This window comes from Tachysurus vachellii, chromosome 3 (genome assembly GCF_030014155.1).
Source record: "Tachysurus vachellii isolate PV-2020 chromosome 3, HZAU_Pvac_v1, whole genome shotgun sequence".
Classification (NCBI taxonomy): domain Eukaryota; kingdom Metazoa; phylum Chordata; class Actinopteri; order Siluriformes; family Bagridae; genus Tachysurus; species Tachysurus vachellii.
The window spans coordinates 21,127,250-21,145,882 of NC_083462.1; the positions used below are offsets into that span (position 1 = coordinate 21,127,250).

At 36.9% G+C, this 18,633-nt stretch overlaps 1 protein-coding gene and 2 non-coding genes across 3 annotated transcripts in view; all 3 read left to right on the plus strand.

Annotated features, from left to right (window-relative positions):
- The first annotated feature begins 638 nt into the window (after window positions 1–638).
- trnal-cag (transfer RNA leucine (anticodon CAG)) lies at window positions 639–721 on the plus strand. The gene has a single exon. It is a non-coding gene; the product is annotated as a tRNA-Leu (tRNA).
- A 730-nt stretch (window positions 722–1,451) lies between these two features.
- On the plus strand, window positions 1,452–1,534 carry trnal-cag (transfer RNA leucine (anticodon CAG)). The gene has a single exon. It is a non-coding gene; the product is annotated as a tRNA-Leu (tRNA).
- Window positions 1,535–4,323: 2,789 nt separating this feature from the next.
- The window catches only part of bcl11bb (BCL11 transcription factor B b), a 29,708-nt gene continuing 15,398 nt past the window's right edge, over window positions 4,324–18,633 (plus strand). The window contains exons 1-2 of the mRNA XM_060866249.1: window positions 4,324–4,396; window positions 11,396–11,761. Coding sequence (XP_060722232.1) covers window positions 4,333–4,396; window positions 11,396–11,761 — 430 coding nt within the window. The 5' untranslated portion in view covers window positions 4,324–4,332. The remainder of the gene's footprint in view (window positions 4,397–11,395; window positions 11,762–18,633) is intronic.

The following is an 18,633-nucleotide window of genomic DNA, read 5'->3' on the forward strand; positions in this document are numbered from 1 at the left end:
CTAGGAACAGATATAATATCTGTTATAATACTGATCAATATTGTAACATGCACTACAAGTTCACCATAATAGTCTATCATATGCAATACACGTTCACCTTTTTTAGATAGATAGACAGACAGACAGATAGATAGATAGATAGATAGATAGATAGATAGATAGATAGATAGACAGACAGACAGAAGTAATCAAAAGTATTATGTGACAGATTTTTTGAATATAGAAAATAAAGGAATGTCTGTAAGGAAAATGACATTTTGGAACAAAGTCTGTAAAAGAGCATCAGGTGTTCAGCTTTATTGCATAATAATGTATATGTTGTCGTTTGTGTTTGACTTGCTAACTAATTATGTGACAAGATAGATAGAGGGCTCTCAAGTTTTGAAGACAGGCAAGAGTGATATCTCCAACCCCCCACCCAAACACAACAATGGGCCTACCCTTTTCGACACCTTCTCTGGGCCAGCATACTGCAACTTGGCCTTTTTAGGGGGCTTTCCTCTCATGGCGAGTGAGAGAATGCTTAGTTGCCTTTTAGTTGACATCTTTGAAAGACAGGTGCAATGATTAATGCATCAATGGCCAGGATATCAAATACTTACACATGTAGACAACAGCGGTCTTAGTTGACTTTGTCAGTCAGGATGGCCGAGCGGTCTAAGGCGCTGCGTTCAGGTCGCAGTCTCCCCTGGAGGCGTGGGTTCGAATCCCACTTCTGACAGAAACATTTTCCAAAGTAAATTAATTCGGATGTAACACTGGTTATAAGTTGTGCGGATTTTGAGAGAATACTTAGACGTGATTAATACCAAACACCTTACTTACCTGACATAATTCCACCGCCTTTTCTCGCCTTCTCTTCTTTCACATACATATTTACTTGTAAAAATCTGCTTGAATAATCTAATAGTCTTCTAAATCTGGAGATGGATGATCAGTGATGGGCTCACTAAAAAATATTTACTTCAAATAACACCCCATATTGTTATTTAAAAGCTGTGAATTGGTCTATTTGTTAAAATAATTCACACTGAAATACAAGTCCAATCACGTCTCTAAACCATACTGTGGTTAAAACCACGGACCTGGCAGCCCAGATAAAGTTAGGTTTGCAGTGCATTTTGGGCAACACGCATGTTTCTCACTACTATTTCTCACTATCTCACTGACGTATTTTCATTAACCTATAAACAATATAAATGATAACTGTTGAATTAAATAGGTGACTATCACCTCAGACTTGCTCATTGGGAATAAATACATACATACACACTGTGAATTATATATATTTTGAATTTTTATTATATTAATTCTTTATACTACTCCTTATGTTTATCTTCTGTTCTATGTTTATGTTCTGTAAAGCTGCTTTGAGACTTGAAATGTCCATTGTAAAAAGCGCTATACAAATAAACTTGAGTTGAATTGAACTATAAGAAAGGCTACAAACAGTCAGGATGGCCGAGCGGTCTAAGGCGCTGCGTTCAGGTCGCAGTCTCCCCTGGAGGCGTGGGTTCGAATCCCACTTCTGACAAAGTTTGTTTTGTATTTGATTGATGCAACTCAATCGATTACGACAAAAGAATGACGAGGTTTTGTTCAAGGGGGCAATAATAATTATTGCCCCCTTGAACAAAACATCATTCTTTTTTATTTAGTTTTTATATGTTTAATGTTTAATCAGAAAAGTTCCTTGACATTATTTTCAGAATTATTTTCAGGGTCAAACAATCCGTCCTGAAAACGAATATAAAACAGGAGATTTGGACCGATTACGTTTATACAAAATTGGAGGGAACCACTTTTTTTCAACATGATTTCTTCATCATTCTTCAGAAATAAAATAAAACAATGTATGTCCTTATAATATTCTGTGATTATAAACGTATCCACCAGAGGGCGCTGTTGTCCGTCAATGTGCATACATTTCAGACTTTTCTGTATTATCTTATACTGGTATAAAATGCATGATAGTAATGTCATGTGTAACCCATTATGGGAAGAAATGTGCATTCATTCATTCATTCATTCATTCATTCATTCATTCAGTGGATTCTTTAGTAAGTTCAGAATCTATCTCAGGAACCCTGAGGACTGGACATCAGTCCATTGCAGAGCTCCAATAACACACACCTGCATGAAATCATTGAGTATCCGGTTCACCTGTGCATGATGGACAGGCGAGAACATGTGAAAGTCCATACAGACAGGAAAAAGAGATAAGACTAGAACCAGAGCTATAAGGCGACAAGTAGGCTTCATAAAGTAAAATAATGAAAATAATGATTTTTTATTATTACTTAAGATATACAATGAGCCAGCAGAATATTATAAAATGATAAATCTGTTTTAATTTGTAATTTGATGGGAAACTTTAGACATTTTACTCAAGAAATGTAACTAGATACAGTATTCACTTGTTTATCAACCCAGAATCAATGGAAATATCCTCCAGAGTGAAGGCTGGATCAGGTATGACAGGACATACACGTTATGCACGTTATGTCATAGAAAAACGAATCAGCTATTGTTTTTATTTAATAAAAATATTTAAAAATAAGGGCAACCTTGGGGATAATAAGACGACTGTGAGCAAAGAGGCTGGGAAGAATAAAGTGTCCATTAAACTGTTGAGTGTATATAGAGACAGAGATTTTGTGTATTAAAGTGTTGAGAGTGTATAGAGACAGAGATATTGTGTATTAAAGTGTTAAGAGTGTATATAGAGACAGATATTTTGTGTATTAAAGTGTTGAGTGTATATAGAGACAGAGATATTGTGTATTAAAGTGTTAAGAGTGTATATAGAGACAGATATTTTGTGTATTAAAGTGTTGAGTGTATATAGAGACAGAGATATTGTGTACTAAAGTGTTAAGTGTATATAGAGACAAAGATATTGTTTATTAAAGTGTTGAGTGTATATAGAGACAGAGATATTGTTCATTAAAGTGTTGAGTGCATATAGAGTCAGATATTGTTCATTAAAGTGTTGAGTGCATATAGAGTCAGATATTGTGCATTAAAGTGTTAAGAGTTTATACAGAGTCAAATAATTATCTGTATTTTGATTATGTACCTGATAATGTGTTAATGAAATTATTCACAGTGAAGAGACAGAATGGAACAGTTTGCATTGTAAATACAATAAAGCAAACAAACGAATAAAATACAGATACTGTTATTAAAGAGGTTACAAAGTGCATTAAAGTGCCAAAGTTTATCTAAATGAACAAAACGTAACTCGCAATTAACCCGTCTGCATTTTTGTTGAACATTTATCATTACTGCACATAACTGCAATGTTGGGTAAATTCGTCTGTTGTGTAATTTTTGGTCCGTTTCAGTGTGTTAGTTGACTATTAAAAGGTAATCAAGACTCCTGCGTGCGCTTCTGCTTCAACCCCCGCGCGCTGCACAGCCGCCGCTAGTCGCCCCGCAGCGCGCGCTGTTCTTTAGGTCTCCAAACGTCACGTCCGTACTTGAACTTGAATTCCAGTCTTTATTCTTTCAGTCTGAGGCAACCCCTGACCACACACACACACACACACACACACACACACACACACACACACACACACGCACACACCCACCCACACACATACACATACACAAGTACAGGCGCGCGCAGGGTGGGTCCTGTCCGCCTTTCCTCCCTCCCTCCTTCACCCCCTCCCTCGCGAAGAACCCCGACGTAAAACGCGAGACGTAATTAATGACTCGGCCTGTAGGTCGCTTTTTGAGAAGCAGCTCCGTCTCGTGCGCCGTGAGTTGCCGTTGCCGCGCGCTGACGCCGGGCAGGATGGAGCGCAAGCTTTCATTCACCTGTCAAAACCACTTTGGGAGGAATTGGGATTTGCGCCAGAGATGCCTTTTTTGACACTAGCGCGCATTGAGCTTAAACAATAATAATAAAAAAAAGAGAAGAAGAAGACCCCACTTCGAGCCGAGGAGCGTATATTTACAGGCAACTTCTAGGTTGGAGAAGCCGCTGGTGTCGCGCGCTGCGAGCAGAGGAGCTGAATTTTAGATTACAGTAGAAATTAGGAGATTAGATTTAGCTCGCGCTCGGAGGGTCCTGTTATTCGTGCAGAAGGTGCGTCGTTGTTGTTGTTGTTATTAGTATTTTTTTTCCTGCTTGTTCTGTGTAACCCGTGCGCACCGGAGCGTTCTTCCGTTCTGAAAAATCACCTGAAAGCTTCGGACTCCGGAGAGAAGAGCCGAAGAAAAAAGTTTGCGCAGGGGAAGGGGAAGAAGAGGAAGAAGAGGACGGCGTGTTTCTCACGGACTGATTTTATTCCTCTGTGCTGAGTGTGTGTGAGATGCCGGGCGATGTCCCGCCGCAAGCAGGGCAACCCACAGCACCTGTCCGTGAGCCAGAGGGAAAACGTGCAGCGTGAGTAATCCCACTCTCACAACCTTCCACCCACACACACACACACACACACACACACACACACACGATCCTAATCAATAGGCCTAATCAATGACAATAACACGCCTGTCAATAACAACTGTGCACACACGCATGGGAATCACCTATAACTTTACGCACACTCACAAACGCACACACACACACAGGGCGCATGACTTAACTGAGACACACTATTCACCCTGTGATTAAATGGTAAATATTTTATAACTCAAGTTTAAAATACAGAGCAGTGCAGGACAAAATCTATCCATGGACACCGAATAGCTATTACACCAGCTTCATTCATGACAAACGGACCCTTTAAAGAGATTCCAATTAGTCCAGATTAAGTAGACACCTTGATCTGGTCCTTGAAATATATCATTTTTGATCCATTTTATTCGATGTGAAAAAAGGACTGAACTCCAGACATCCCAATAAAGCATAGATTTCTTTTTCATGACCTTTAACCATATTTGTGCTCACTACTAAAAAAAAAAAGGTTCCTGGAAGTTCTTTAGTTTGCCTCACCTTAAACGTGTTTCCAGGAAACTTTCTTCTTTTTTTTTCTTTTTTCTTTAAAAAAAAAACATTCTTCTAACATAACTGGCAGATCCCTAGTTTCAATAAAATCTCAAATTCTATACACATATGCATGATTATTTTTGCTTAACAGTATATCATACAGATTTCATCATAGTACTGAGTACATAGATTATACTTTCATTTTCAAGTGCATTTTATTCTGAGTGGTTTTCTGGTATTTTAAATATTTTGACAATGACACTGTATTTATTCATGTTCACCTGGCCAGCTTTTTTATCCAAACACAGCACAGTTCTTTTTTTTTTTAGCATAATAATCAGATGATCGTCTACATAAACATCAGGTTCTGATATAAATGAAATGCTAAACTAGTTTTGACATTTGTGAAGTTTTGATTAAAGTGCAGAAAGTATAGATTAAACAAATCATGCACAACTGCTGTGTTTATTAAAAAACAATTTTAAAAATAGATCTTTGCATAGAAATATACGCACGTGCAAACATTTTTATGCGGTTTGTTTAATATTCTAGTAGCCATTTAATACTAGGCTATTTTTTAAATGTAGGATTTGCTGATGATTGCATATAATTATATATACACAGAAATAAACAATACACTGATTTATAGAATGGTAAGACATGATGCAATTTGCATTTAATTGAACAGGATGAATGATTTGGCTTATGTTTATCTTAATTAGCAAATGAACACATTGTTCTAGTGAAGCCATGCCTCTATAGCTTTACAGTCTCTCGTCGGCTTACAGCGCAATCATCATCATCGACATCATTATCAACGTCACCTCATAATAATCAAATCTTACTTTAATTAGAGCTTAAAAAGACTTCACACATTTGGCCCCGAATGCTATTCGTATCATGTAATTTTGAAATGTCTTTTTTATCTGATGTTTTAACAGAAAAACACGTAAGATTCAGTTCCTGTCTATAGTCAACAGCAGCTTAATCAGCGCAATTTATCCAGCCTGTTTCCTATTGAACAGCTAAAACATGTTCGTTTCACCACCAAGGGCTGTATAGTAGCTAGATTTCTGTGTGTGCTGAAAATAATCTGTGTGTCATAGTACGATTCTTGAGATGATGTGTTGAAGGACGTGATTGTGTCACTAACGTCAGCGTCTCGCTTAGGCCTGTAGAGTTAGACGATTCTTCCTGACCTTTAACCTGTCTGACTGCGATGTTTTAATTTCAGGAACGCTGACGTGCTTTTATGACCATTTCGAAGATGTGTATGGTTTGGATGTGTTACATAGATGTAATCTTGTATAATTATTATCCATTGTAGGTGTATTTATTCCTTAATATACTATTGAGCACTTCAAGATATGGTCAGAAATCAAAACAAAAATAGACACATGTAAAGTGGATTTATAAATGTGCACTGAAAAGGGAGAGAAAGAAAACTGTGAATATGTGAATTAGGAGCTGTGTAGCTGTAGATATCATAAGGTTCTGTAGTAGTAAGAAGATCAAGCCATGCAGATATGGAACATACAACACAGAATATACGTGCATAATACTCAGGTCTATACTAAATATTAAATATACTAGACTATCAGGCATGTTTTTTCTTACAGAGGTTAATGTTTTGGTCATATATATATGTGTGTGTGTGAGTGAGTGAGTGAGTGAGTGAGTGAGTGAGTGAGTGAGAGGAAGCAGAGGAGCCTATGGTCTCTTTCAAGACTGTAAACTTTTGAGCTTTGCTCTAGGGCTTCTTCTTCTAGATCCATGAAACGTATGCATACACAGTGTAAAGTTTGTGATATAGTTACTGAAGGCATGGCAATAACTTGTTGCGTGTGTGTGTGTGTGTGTGTGTTTGCTTTTGTGTCCTAGTGTATATGTTTGTTTTTAAGATTGTGACTCATATATAATTGTTTGTTTGTGTGGCCCTGCACGTGTCTGTCTAAGGAAAAGTGTGTGTGTGTGTGTGTGGGTGGGTGGGTGTGTGTGTGTGTGGGTGGGTGGTTGTGTTGATAAATTCATACAGAGTGTATTACTATTATTACTAATATTCCGAAGACCGTACACAAGGGGAAATACCAGAGCATTCTCATTCGGATAAGCTAACGCTCTTGAAACAGGACGTGTCAGTTGAGACGGTTGCTCAATGCAGGTAGAGTTAACTGCGAGTTAAGGGTGGTGAGATCTATAGGTCACATTATGTTAAAAAAGGTGTGGAAACTGGAGGAACCACATATTTCAAGCTACTATATACTGATCATGAGCCCGAAGAGAAAGGCAGCTTTAAATGTTTACAATGATTCAAATTGCCTGCGTGAATTTGACAAATGAAATCATCATTAAAACACTGAATGTACATACTGTATATATGTATACACACACACACACACACACACACACACACACACACACACGGTAATGACTGTATGACTTTTAATTTGTATGTGTGTGTGCGTGTGTGCAAATATATGTTTTTAAATTTAGGCACATTATAAATATTTGTATTCATTATATTTATCTCATTCATTTATATACAGTTAAATGAATGTGTATATATATATAAACATATATGTGTGTGTGTGTGCGTGTGTGTGTGTGTGTACACATCTATAACTGCCCAAATTAGTAAATTATATCTAATAATTATTTTAATATCGCTTTCATGTAGATGTATACAGTTTAATGTATGTGTGTATATAAACGTGTGTGTGTGTTTCATTATGTTGGTGGGGATCAAATATTCCTACAACGATGGGAATATAACAGATGGGAGGTTTAGTTGGTCCCTACTAGATTATTTTTTTTTTCTTTTTTTTTTCTTTAGATTTTTACTGCAAATTTTATTTAAAATGATTCATTTGTTATTAAGATGAGGGTTGGATGTTTGGCTAGGTATAGCGTTAATTAGGTGATAAGGTTACTGAGACATGTGTGTGTGCGTGTGTGTGTGTTTGATAGTGTTCTATGTAATTTTACCATTTTCTTAAAAAAAGACAACCATGAGTCAATTCTTGAACCTTGTGTATATTTATGTGTAGGAGGGGGATGTCCATCACAGTCAGGTGGTTCACTTTACTGTACATGTAGTGCAGCAGCATGCACAATGATTCAAAACGATTTGGTGCGATGGTCTGCAGACTCACACGCGTGACCTTTTGACTGTACACTGTAAGAGAGTGACCAGCATGACTACTTTGTCTTCTTCTTCTTGTTCTTCTTCTGATGAGTCTTACCAAATGATAAGTAACGTCTCATGTTGGAATCAACTTCCGAACGCACGTGGACACGAAAGCTGTTGTTTCAGGGTCTGTCACATGTGCACTGATTCGTTTCAGCAGTTTTGTCTAAAGCAGGGCTTCGTATTCACGCCCACGTTATCCATCAGCATGGTGGCATGGAAAGCATGTGTGGTAGGGTTTGCTCGATCAGTGTGTGTGTATGTGTGTGTGAGTCAGTAGTCAGTACTGTGACTGATAGGGGGTGCTGTAAGTCTTTAGGAGCTTGGAGCAATTGGGAAAAGTGAAACCCCTATACACCAGAAACCCCCAACCACCTCAACCCCCACCCCAACTCTGTTTCTTTTGTGTGTCTGTGTGTGAATATGCTTTTTCGGAATTTGTCCTTCCCTCTCATTATAGCCTTAAGGAATAATGTGTGATAAGTGTATTTATCGTGTGCACATCCCCCATGAGTCTACCTGCCATCCCAGGAGTATCGTTCCCAATCCGTAATCACTTCCAACCCCTTATCTTAAGCTGGATATAATTCATTCACTTTATTGTCTGTCAATTCTGTTCCCTGAGGATTGTGTATGAAATTGCTGCTTTGTGTGTGTGTGTGTGTGTGTTTTCCATGCTGAACACTGACTATAATTGAGTAAAGTTACAATACAGTGATGCACGAAAACATCTTGTGAAGCACGCAGTAATTCAAGAGCATTAAAACAACATGTTCGCTGTAGCTTTTTTTGCCCGGCCTTCAGCGCTTCACCCAGCCGTACTCGGAGCATGCCATTCTCTGTAAACGCAGCTGCCGAGCTTCGCTGATGGTTCGATGGTTAGAGCGTTTATGTATTTATTTATTCTTGCTCATGTCATGTTTGCGTCTGAAATACTTTTGTGACACAAACAGGTTTTGAGTGAACACGAGCGCTTGGTTTGGACTACCGTATATTTACAGAATACAGAATTCATTAGTGTTCACTAGTCACTAAAAAAATGTTCAGAGGTAAACAAGTTTTTGAATTGAACTGATCATTTAAAGATCAGGTAAACAATAATAATAATAATAATAATAATAATAATAATAATAATAATAATAATAAATGACAAACAATATGCTTATTTATAGTTGCTGTTATGATGATAATAATATTAACAATATTATTATTATTATTATTATTATTATTATTATTATTATTATTAAAAATAATAATAATATTGTCATAATAATTGCTAGTAATAATCACAATGTTGGAATAGTATTATTATTATTTCTTTTGTTTGTTATTTTTTATTTAGAATTTGATATTTGTGTGTGTGTGTGTATGTGCTTCGCGGCCCCACCTGCATTTTTTTTGCGCTGTGCCCCGTAGCAGTGCTGGGCGTTTTTTCTCAGGGGCGAGGGTGCTACTGAACGAGCTCCTGTCCTCCATTCCTGTGGCGTTGGGATCTTTGCCAACTCCATGACATTTATGTTCCTCCTCCGGCGATCTTACTCAACCGTGTGTGAACAAACAGGCTGATGCCTCTTTCATCTCACACTGAGAGCTGAGTACAGATGGCCAGGTGTGTGTCAGCGACACGGCTTCAGAAACGCTTCGCTGTTAACGTTCAGGCTGCCATCTCGCAGCAACGTTCTCCTGCGAGAACATGGAGGGGTTGATAGACACCAGACGTGGATGTAGTGTTCCATGATTATTTATGCATATATCAGATGTTATAACATGCAATAAGATCCCAGCGGTTCTAAGGTATTAGTATTACTCTAGGATGGGATATGAGAGAAATGATTTAAAATGTATGCATACATTTTTCTATTTAATGTATAATAATGTACAAGTAAGCACTCTCTCTCTCTCTCTCTCTCTCTCTCTCTCTCTCTCTCTCTCTCTTTGCCTGTAATTTACCTGAGATTAAAAGATAAACCTATTTAACATATGTAACATATGCTATCATGAATACAAGGCAGACAGTACAGTTGTAGTCTGGTTTGCAAACGATCAAGTGCTAGCGTGACAGAGCACAAATATTCAAACAGGAGGTGGTTGTTTGTCGAGTATCCTTAACCGATCTTTTCCCAAAAGCGCACCTGCGAAGCGGCCTGCGGCTCTCGCGCCTTGTTTGCGGCTTCAGCAAGCGCTCCTTGGCTTCTACCTGTACAGTGCATATGCACATCTCCAGCATCCGGTCCAGCATGCAGAGAAGTAGACCGGAAATAGACAGCACTGCAGGATTGTGCTATTGCACGGCTGTGACAAACACACACATACACACACATACACACACATACACACACACCACACACACACACACAGACACCTTGTCTGATCTCAGTTTGTAGTTCACAGGTGTTCTGCTTTTTGTGGTGTGAAGAAAGAGAAAGGTATTTTGCAACTGCAAGACACTACTTGTGCGTTATAGCAAGCGTACACTATCAGGATCACAAGCTGCGGTCACTTTGAGGCCAAGTTTATGCTCTGAAGCTGAGAACATGGCGTCAGCTAACCTCAAGCTCGTTTCAAGGACATTGTTGTTTCTAGAGTTTTAGTAAAGAAAAAGAAATCAGATGATCTGAAATTAAACATCAGGAGGAACGAAGAATAGCCACAATCTAAAATTTTAGTGGAATGGCTTGATGAAAAATCAAACTAAAGCAACTTTCTCCTTGTCCAGATATAATCAGTTTTCAGCGGTCGGACGTTTTTTGCCTTACTTTTCTTTTGAAAATTGAAAAGTAATTGAAAATTTTCTTTTGATACTGTAGCTCATCACTAATAAACGTCTAGCTCACATAAAATCTTTTCTGTTTACAGCTGTGTATAACAACATTCAGCTCTACAGTGGTGAAGTTTAGGACACAGTGTGACTTAGTGTAAGATCTAAACAATAAGAAAATACTTACCAGGTAGGAATCTTGGGTAACTGGAATCACACAAAATAAGCGGAATTCAGCTATTGGAAAGCTGAAAGGGATCTGAATGCACGTACAGTCTAACGTTTAGCCAAAATTTTAAATCTGAAACTCAGATTTTTCCTGTCATTTTTAATAAATTGATATCAATAAAATGTTTATTTAAGAATTATATGGCTTTGAAGTAAGTAAAGGTTTGCATGTGTATTTATACAAGACTTTGTGTGAGATAGACTCAAAGCTTTCCATAAACTTGTTTAAATAAAAAAGCTGAAAATTCAACTCTGTCTCGTCCTCTCTCTTTTCCCCAAACAGCCGAGGCCAACCATGAAATGGGGGTGGAGCCTCGTTCAACAGGGGCGTGTCCTCGCAGTCCAATGGGCAACGCTGGAGAAAGAGACCTGCTGACCTGTGGCCAGTGTCAGACCAACTTCCCTTTGGGAGACATCTTGGCCTTCATCGAGCACAAGCGAAGGCTGTGCCGCGGGGCTGGAGCCTGCTATGAGAAGCCCAGCAATGGCGGTGCCACGTCCTCATCACCCCGTGCTCTACGAGTAGAACTCACCAGGAGACCCTGCCCCGTGGAGATCGGCATCCAGGTCACACCGGGAGAGGAAGAGGAAGAAAAGCGTCTAACGCCTGCAAGAGGAATCTGCCCCAAGCAAGAGAGTGTACCGACAGGTACGAGGTGGGAGGGGAGAGGAGGGGAGGGTTTGTGGGAGGACTTGGAGAGAAGTGATTGATATGGACTGTAGTGAAAAAAATACATGTTCGTACATACATCCAGGTGTAGGTCGGGGTGTGTGTTACGCTTTGGAAGCACATCTGCACTTGAAATTTCACGCATAAAAATCCTGATCCTAATCCCACAAAAATATAAAGATTTTTTCCTTTAGCTTTGGTGGCAGGAGGGATTACATGGCAGCTGTCAGATGAGTTCATTAGACTCCTATTTTTTTCCCCTTTCTTTCTTTTTCTTCTTCCCTCAAACAAACTCTGACTAAAGGACAAGATTTTATTCCTAGGAAGAATTTTCTTGGCATTTTAGCTTGTAAGGTGCTTTCACATTTCCCAAAGTGCATGCTGTAACTGGAACAACGCTTTTATTAGCCCTAGCTAGTATCCGCTAACTAACTAACTAACTAACTAACTAACTAACTAACTAACTAACTAAGTATCTCTAAATAAATAACTCACTATGCAGACTATTTATTATTACCACTAATAATGATGAAAGACTGGTTTCATTGTGGTGAGGATGATGTTTGGTTTTGGAGGCTGAAAAAAAAGACAAGACCGTCGGCTTGTTTCTGGAAAACTGATTGTTAGTTTGAATCCCAGGCTAAATGTGGCTTTGAATAAAAGTAGCTGTGAAAGGAGGAAGTATAAATAAGTGCTTGTGTCAATGACTGCATGCAACTACAGTTCAAGTGGAACGTCACGTCATGTCACTTATGTTCCAGTCCCAACAACAGACAGAAAATTATAACATTGTAAAATTTTAAATGAAATGTTTTCAATTGTTCATGACTTATATGTTCTCACTTACATGCCCTTTTCTCCAGCTCTTGTCCTCCTTGATTGTTTTTCTTGTTTGAGTCTCAACACTCAGCATGACCTGTTTGGTCAGAAGGTAAAAAAAAATTGACGTCACTCAGTGCTTTCTTTCTTCAAACTTTCTATTTTGGAATCTCTGAACCTCTGCAGAGACCAAAAAATGCCAATGGGACCATTTTTCATAAAAGAAAAAGTCACATTCCTTCTGAATTACGGTCGCTAAATTTAGCATGTGCTTACAGTTGAAACTTTTTTTCCTGTTGTCCTGGTGTGAAAGCTCCCTTAGAACAAACAAGTGAGGACACAAAATGTTAAAGAGAGTAAGAAGATAAGACAAGTTTCAAAAATCATCTGTACCGGTAGCTTACTGTTTATTCCACGTTTACACAGTAGGGCTTTGCTAGCTAGCTTAGTTATCTAATCAGCCCAATCAGACGTCTGTATTTGGCGCAGCTTGGTGTAAATAAGCAAATAATCAACAAGTGTATTATTTATCGTACAACTCATTTTTCAAAACATGAACTTGTATTTAGAAATTGGACTGAATTTATATGAAAAGTTACAAAGGTTAACGCTGGGGTTAGCATTTGGATCATTTCTTTTACCTTTGTTTGTTTGAATGAAATTGAATGATGTCCAAGCACATAATTTGTTCTTGTCTGAATTCTCTCTCTTTTTTTAAAAGAGATCAGGGCTTTTTTTCCTGGTATCAGGTTTTAATAAGTGGTTTTTGAAATGAAAGCGTACACTTTGCTACAGAAGTCGCTGCCAATGTTGGGTTGTTGTTTCAATTAGGTCTCATTAGCAAGTCACCACTTGACGTATCCTCCGTATTTAGATAGGATCAAAAACATTTTCAGGTGTTCAAACTGTTCCTGTGCTCTTCAGTGTTGGAATGAAACTCGGTTGGAGGAAGATGACATCAAGGAAATATGGGAAAACATTGATGAAAGAATTTCTTTTTCTTTCTTTCTTTCTTTCTTTCTTTATTTCTTTCTTTCTTTCTTTCTTTCTCTCTTTCTTTCTTTCTGTCTGTCTTTCTTTCTTTCTTTCTTTCTCTCTTTCTTTCTGTCTTTCTGTCTTTCTTTCTTTCTTTCTTTCTTTCTTTCTTTCTTTCTCTCTTTCTTTCTGTCTTTCTGTCTTTCTTTCTTTCTTTCTTTCTTTCTTTCTTTCTTTCTCATTTGTAATAAAACATCCCTTGAGAGCCCAAAGCACTTTGCCAGATGAAACCAATTTTCTTTATAGACAAAAAAAAACTGAACCTTTCCCTACATGTTGGAAGGATTTAATATATTAGGAGACAAAATTTAGGGAAGCTCATTAAGAAAAAAATAGGATTATATTATTATTATTTTTATTATTATTATTATTATTATTATTATTATTATTATTATTAAGGGAGTTTTTTTGCCAGAGAGCTATAGAAAGCTGCAGAGCGACAAGTTCAACATGATCATCATGAAAAGAGCAGCAGCTAACCTACTATACACTACACCCAGGCCTCAATACTATGTCTACTGTATTTGAGGGGGATTTTTCACTGAGGTTTCTAATATACAGCTAGCTCTAGCTTAAGGTCATGACCCACATGTGTGATTCACACAACCTCAGTGAATGAATATTGTTTATCTTTTTTTAAATGTTGTTAGATAAAAATCATCATTTATGGTACCGGTGGACTAAATGTTTCTATAATTTTGTTGCGAGAAAAAGATTGTTGTACACACACACACACACACACACACACACACACACACACACACACACACACACACACACATTTTTTGGCCATGAGTTGAGATCAGATTACAAACATAACCTAACTTAGTCCTGGTTTAGTCCCGTCATGATCAGTAACGGCCAACGGCACAAAGTTCTGGCAGAGTCAGACATGTTTTAGTCCCAGAGAGTGACGTCTCTTGAAAAACAGGGGATAGCTACGTAAAAGTTAGCGATGATGAAATGTAAACCGAACGTTTAGCAGACAGAAAAAAGTATCTTTTCTGTCAAACTGTCTTTTTTGCACAAACTGATTTCAGGATACAACATAAAGCACAACGTTAATAATTTTTCATTACAGAATGACATGGAGAACATGTTATTGCACAGTCTTGTTAAAGAATTTCAGGATCTTCTTGTACACTGTGAAAAGAAAAAAAAAAGCGGATTGAACTTACTGTGCATACGTATTTACAATCGTATCCAGGTTTACGTTATTCATTAGAGCTTAGATATTCAAGCCCAATGCTATTCATTAATTTTATTATCTTAAAATCAACTCTTCGGTTGTCTTGCAGTTTCTCTGAGTGTCAGTGGAGTCGGTTGACGTTGCATCCAGTCAAAAAGTTAAACATTTTTCCAAGGCGGATGATACGTACATTGTATAAGCTGCCATGCTAACGGTTATGATTAACAATTCATTATCTTATTTTTAAATCCAATTGGCCCAATTGTTTATCGAGGACAAATTGTTCAGTTGTTTTGTTTATAATTTTATATAATTTCATTTTCTATCATATCATAATCTTGCTATAGGCAAAAATGGATTTATCTCACGGTATATTTGTATATTACTTTTACGTTTTATTTGCTCTTGAAAGAAAGAAAGAAAGAAAGAAAGAAAGAAAGAAAGAAAGAAAGAAAGAAAGAAAGAAAAACTTCTAAGGTGAGGAATAATTTTGTAGCTGTTATGTAGAGTAACAGCAGAATAAATACAGCCTGATACTGTAGATGTCCTGTGTCATAAATATGTTGTGTCTTAATATTTACTCATTCTAAGACTAAATTTCTTAAACATGGATGTAATTAAAATACTGATATGGACGAACTTAAGCAATATCACAGAAACAAAATAATGAAAATGAGTGAAAAATATATAGTCTGTAGCCTAGCATCTTGAAGATGGAAAAAAGTGCTGATGATATTCACAAAGCTCCAAAAAATCAAGAAGTGACATGATATATTGTGATCATATTATCATATTGCGCACCAACGTAGCTTCATATATGTTATCCAGTGCATATACTCACAATTCCTCCATCACTCTGCTCAGATGACGTTGAATAGTTCAAGGCAAATAGCAGGTTTGTGTGGTATTTATTCTCTCATTCTAATACTTTCTGAAGTAAAATTCCCAGAAAGAAAACACATGGACTTGTAGCGTAGACGTACCACAAAAATCGTAGGCTAATAATAAACAGATTAGCAAGATTTAAGATTTTTTATGCTATACGTCTGACTTACTCCTCTTAGGCTGTGCATATCAATGAAATTTAAGAATAAATAGAAATATTAAGAAAGAAAAAGAGATAATAGAGTAAGAGAATGTATTGTGCAGTGTGTTTACATGTTATGTGCACAGATTGCGCAATACATTCTCTTGCCTTTATCATCTCTATTAAAATTCTGTCCTGCTATTTGCGATTATTATTATTATTATTATTATTATTATTATTATTATTATTATTATTATTATTATTATTACACTGTGCAATTATTACAGAATGAAAAGTGATGTATAAACATGCAGGGGTTTATAGTTGAGTTCTATGTAGTAAAAATTATGAAATTAAAAGAGCATAATTTCCAATATGCTGACGTTTTCTCAAATAAACCTTTATGAAAATTTAGGGAAAGAGTCTCCAGTCTTAGAGCTAAGCAACATTCAGTAAACTCCAGGAAAGTTTGGTTTCTTGGTAACAAGCTGTTTTTTTGGGGGTTTTTTTTTGGTGGTGGTGAGGAAATGACTGTTTTATTGTATACAGATACTATAACATAAGTGACAACAGGAAAGAACTTGTCTTGTGGACATGCCACATGCCACAACATTGACTATATGCAACTATAAACAGATAAAAAGTCCTTATAGTTGTCATTAAGTAATGTGATTGTAATTACTGTGGCATGAGCTGTTGTATTAACTCTGGTTCCCAAACCAGTTGTTGATTATTTTCCAATGACAACACAACACGGTGTATTTTATTCCTCGCTTAGAAGCGTCAAAGGAAATGAAGGTTATCTGCAGACATTACAGTACAGAGGAGCTCCAGGGCGAAACTGTAGCATGCCACAGCATGAAAACTTTGCTAATCAAATTGAATGCAGTAAGGCTTTATGTATATCTTTGGTCAGAAGGAATTTATACTGATTGCTCAAGGTTAGAGTTTGATGAGTACACAACGTTAACCGTTCACATCCAACAATGACTGAGAATGTCTAATCAGGCTTTGTCAAATTATTCACGTCTATCTACTGACAGTACTTTGCCATAGGCACAAAAAGATGCCTATGGCAGCCGAAAACTATTAAAGGAAAAGTGGCCTTCATTTATGTCCATAACCTTTCCTGCTAAGGAAGGGACTGAGAGTGTAGAGATATGTCCCTCCGTCCACTGCGGTCCCACAGGCCCGATCCTGGCACATTGGCAGACATTTAAACTCGATTGCAGCCTTGGCCGTCATTTGAACTCATCTCCCCCCCAACATCATGATCCCGCTGGGGCAGTTTGACAGCGTGGCAGGCTCAAGCATGAGGAAGTTATCCCTGACCTCCAGCTTAAAGGATCAGCATCACTTTGAGATGTGATATGAGCTGTCCTTGATATGCTAGTGGAGAAACTTCCTTCCAAAAATTTTGCTTTATTTAGTATAATTTAGTATATATGAGCATAAATGAGGTGAAAAGTGTTTAACTGATCTTACTGTAGCTAAGTGTGAGCAACAGTAAGCATCAGGCAACATCAAGAAATCATTAGCAATTAGTCAATTATTAATAAAACAAAGAAACTAACAAAACAAATCAGATAGGAAAGTCTATTTTATTTTCAGTAAGGTTAAAGTTCACATAGATACAGACTGAATTCTTTTTGTTTTTTTTTTTACTGTCATGATTTTTTTTCTCATGCAAATAAATGCATTAATTCATTGATTAAATTGCATCATAGTTTTTAAAATTAAAAACTGAAAATGAGCAAATTGCCGCGCAATACAAATTTTTGCACAATTTCTTAGCTCACCTTTTACTTTATTTTCCAAAACATTACCTACTGTTTTTTTTGTAACTGTCAGAACAGTACTTAATAATTATTTACTTCAATTATTTACTTATATAAAAGTTATTTCCTTTTCTTTTTATTTGGGGAAAAAAAATCACAACTGCAAATTTGTATAGCGCTTTTAACAGTGGACATTGTCTCAAAGCAGCTTTACAGAACATAAAAAACATAATATATAGTACAAAAACGTTTAATATTACACAGATTAATATTAGACAAAAGTTTGAGACTAATATCAGTATTTGAATTTGTTTGTATTTATCCCCATTGAATAAAGCCTGAGGTGACTGTGATGAAGAAAACTCCCTTAGATGGAAGAGGAAAAAACATTGAGAGGAACCAGACTCAAAAGTAAACCTCACCCTCATTTGGGTGACACTGGAGGGTGTGATTATAAACTGTTATAAACACCAGTGAGTGTTATTATGAATAATGTCCTTTCTACAGTCTTATAAAGTATTGATTTGAAATTTGTTGTCCTCAAAGACCGCATGTTTTTAGTTGTTATTTCCTGTTTATTAGAGACGTGATCAAATACCATATTTTAGACCCTGTATATTTCTCACTCTCTTCTTCCATGCTTCTTTTTTGTCTCTGTCAGGCATCACAAATGTTATATATATATATATTGTATTATACAGTATTGCATTGAAACAGCTCTCGAGTGTAACAAATTCCATTAGCTTTATAATCCTTAAACATAGCAATCTCTGATCTCTGAATATGGATCTGGATCTAATAAATAGATAAAATATTACTGTACACATTTAATTAATGAGATTAATATTTGAGTAGATGGATGATATTCGGAAGAGGTCCGAATGTATTTGTTTGAGATTTACTTTACAGTCAAATATTTGAGAACTGTTCTGCTTCTCAGTAATAAATCAAGAAGAAGAAGAAGTAATTTGCTCAAATTCATATTCAGGGCAATTAAGAGCAG